The sequence below is a fragment of the Silurus meridionalis genome, chromosome 20, assembly GCF_014805685.1.
Source record: "Silurus meridionalis isolate SWU-2019-XX chromosome 20, ASM1480568v1, whole genome shotgun sequence".
In the NCBI taxonomy this organism is placed as follows: Eukaryota; Metazoa; Chordata; class Actinopteri; order Siluriformes; family Siluridae; genus Silurus; species Silurus meridionalis.
Window position 1 is genome coordinate 19250706 of NC_060903.1, and position 2500 is coordinate 19253205.

At 43.6% G+C, this 2500-nt stretch overlaps 1 protein-coding gene across 1 annotated transcript in view; it reads right to left on the reverse strand.

Annotated features, from left to right (window-relative positions):
- The window catches only part of me1 (malic enzyme 1, NADP(+)-dependent, cytosolic), a 39034-nt gene that overhangs the window by 17449 nt on the left and 19085 nt on the right, over window positions 1-2500 (reverse strand). The window contains 1 exon segment of the mRNA XM_046876971.1: window positions 1207-1356. Coding sequence (XP_046732927.1) covers window positions 1207-1356 — 150 coding nt within the window.

The window sequence follows — 2500 nt, forward strand, 5'->3', positions numbered from 1 at the left end:
AGCTTGCAATTATAACCATGTTCTACATGCACAATTACTCAAAATTACCCTCAAACCCCTCTAACTGAAACACACACCAGAATAACCACACACACTCCCTCTGTAACACACTCTACCTCAAATACATACACTCCCTCTGTAACACACACTTCCTCACATACACACACTTCCTCTGTAACACACACTCCCTCTGTAGCACACATTCCATTACTAGGTTACGTATGTAATCCTAGTTCCCTGAGGGAACAAGTCGCTGCTTCAAAACACTTTGGGAACGCCTCATGTTGTCCACGTTTTGAATCACGTGTGAAAGCCGGCCAATAGGCAAGTCGTGACGTCATCAGCGGGCGACGTCACATAAACCAGGAAGCTACAAAAGGGCTAAGTGATGGTAGCAACATTAGCTTCTGAAAAGAGAGAAGGAAAGTGCCATAGAGTATGCAGAGAGTATGGCCTGTTGATGCAGTTCCCCTAGTTCCCTAATTTTCCCTCAGGGAACTAGGGTTACATACGTAACCTAGTGACATTCCCTTTCAGGAACTCGAGCTGCATCCAAACGCTTTGGGAACGAGTGTCCAATCACACCAAACTGACCAGACCCTGCCTAGTGTGTCTGAGCACCACCAGCGTGCAGGACAGAGGAGCCATGAGTGGCTCTGACACTGGGGTCATAAAACCTAATGAAGACCAAAGAGGTGGACCAGCCCGCAGCATTGTATATGTCCTATAGGCCACCATACTCCGGGTTGAATGAGCCTTGACTCTGAAAGGAGTGGGAAGAACTGGGAAGGAGTGCCTATTGGCCGGATTTCACACGTGATTCCGAGCGTGGACAACGCCATTCGTTCCCAAAGCGTTTCGACGCAGCTTGATTTCCTAAAAGGGAACCTTAAATACACACACTCCCTCTCTAGTACAGACTCCCTCTGTAACACACACTCCCTCTGTAACACACTGAGAAAGGGTAAAGCGATGTGTGTCCTCAGTCCTAAAGATGTTACAGTTTTAGCTTTACTGGTTATAAAGCACTTCCAGAACACTCCTGCTTGAGATTCCACACGTGTTTATGATCCGCAGACGGCTGGAAGGAAAATGATGGAGAGCAGAACAGACACTCTGTAGTGTACAGCATTTGAAGTAGGTGTGTGTGTGTGTGTGTGTGTGTGTGTGTGTGTGTGTGTGTGTGTGTGTTTGTGTGTGTCGTACCTGGGTCTCCTGAAGGTCAGGCCGTACTGCTGGCAGGCCGCGCCCACAGTTGGCGTGTACACAATGGGCATAAAGCGCTCAATATCAGACATCAACACACGATAAAACAACTTCTCATTACGATCCTGAAGCCCCATCAACAGGATGTATCTATCACACACACACACACACACACACACACACACACACACACACACACACACACAGAAATAAAACCAGATTAAAGATAGAAGAACACATTAATTTTTGAGATATGGCTCCTGCAGGTGTGTGAGGTCAGGTATCAGGTAAACTCCTGTTAAACCCTGAACACTGAACAAACATCACACAGCTGAAATCATTTCATTATGATTGAAATTAGTGAAGGCAATGTCCGATGCAGTAATATGCACTGGCCCCATCCCAATGAGGCATGGCGATGTAGCTTACAGCAAGTTATAGTCTCTGAGCTGATGGATTTCTGAGTGGTGCTCTAAAAACAATGTGGCCTTCATAGATAATTTGAGTAATTTTAAGGGAAAGGCTGTTCGGCGTGCTCGGGCAGGATGGTATCCATCCCATTTTGGAAGGAGCTGCTCTCATTTCTTATAGCACAGGTCATAGTCTCAGAACAGCAGTTGTTAACCAGTGACTATCCAGAGCCAAGGCCAGGGAGCAGACAGACAGGCTAAATTGAGTTGTCACTCAGGATCCACCATATTGAGACTGCGTTTGTTCCTTAAAATGTAGAAATCCTCATAAAGTTTGTTTAACTAACCCTTTCTGCTCCTTGGATCTGCCTGATTTATCCTGACATCCTGCCACTGGATGGATTTCTTTCCAATAGGAGACACTCCTGTGCAGTTGGAGATGGTTTCATATCAACAGCCTAAAGATCCATGAAGTTACTGAGCAACTCAATAACTTTGAAGATGGATTTGAACTGTAATTAATATTAACAGTCTGCTACAATGGGCTCAGGACAACAGCTTGCATTTGATTGAAATCACTGAACAGTACACCTTAACAACAATGGAACAGTAATAAATGGGCATTCAGTGAGGATGGGTTCCCTTTGGTTCCTCTCAAGGTTTCTTCCTCATAAAGTCTCAGGCATGTTCATCGTTAAAATCACTCTACAAATAAAAATCAATTGTTTTAAATTTCAATCATCATGAAATCATTGTTACTGATGTCTACGTGTCCTCTGTATTACATCATCACACAGAAATATCTATAAATATAATAAAAAATATATACATTATATATGTATGTACATAAACGTATATTTACACTATATGTCTGTATTTTATAT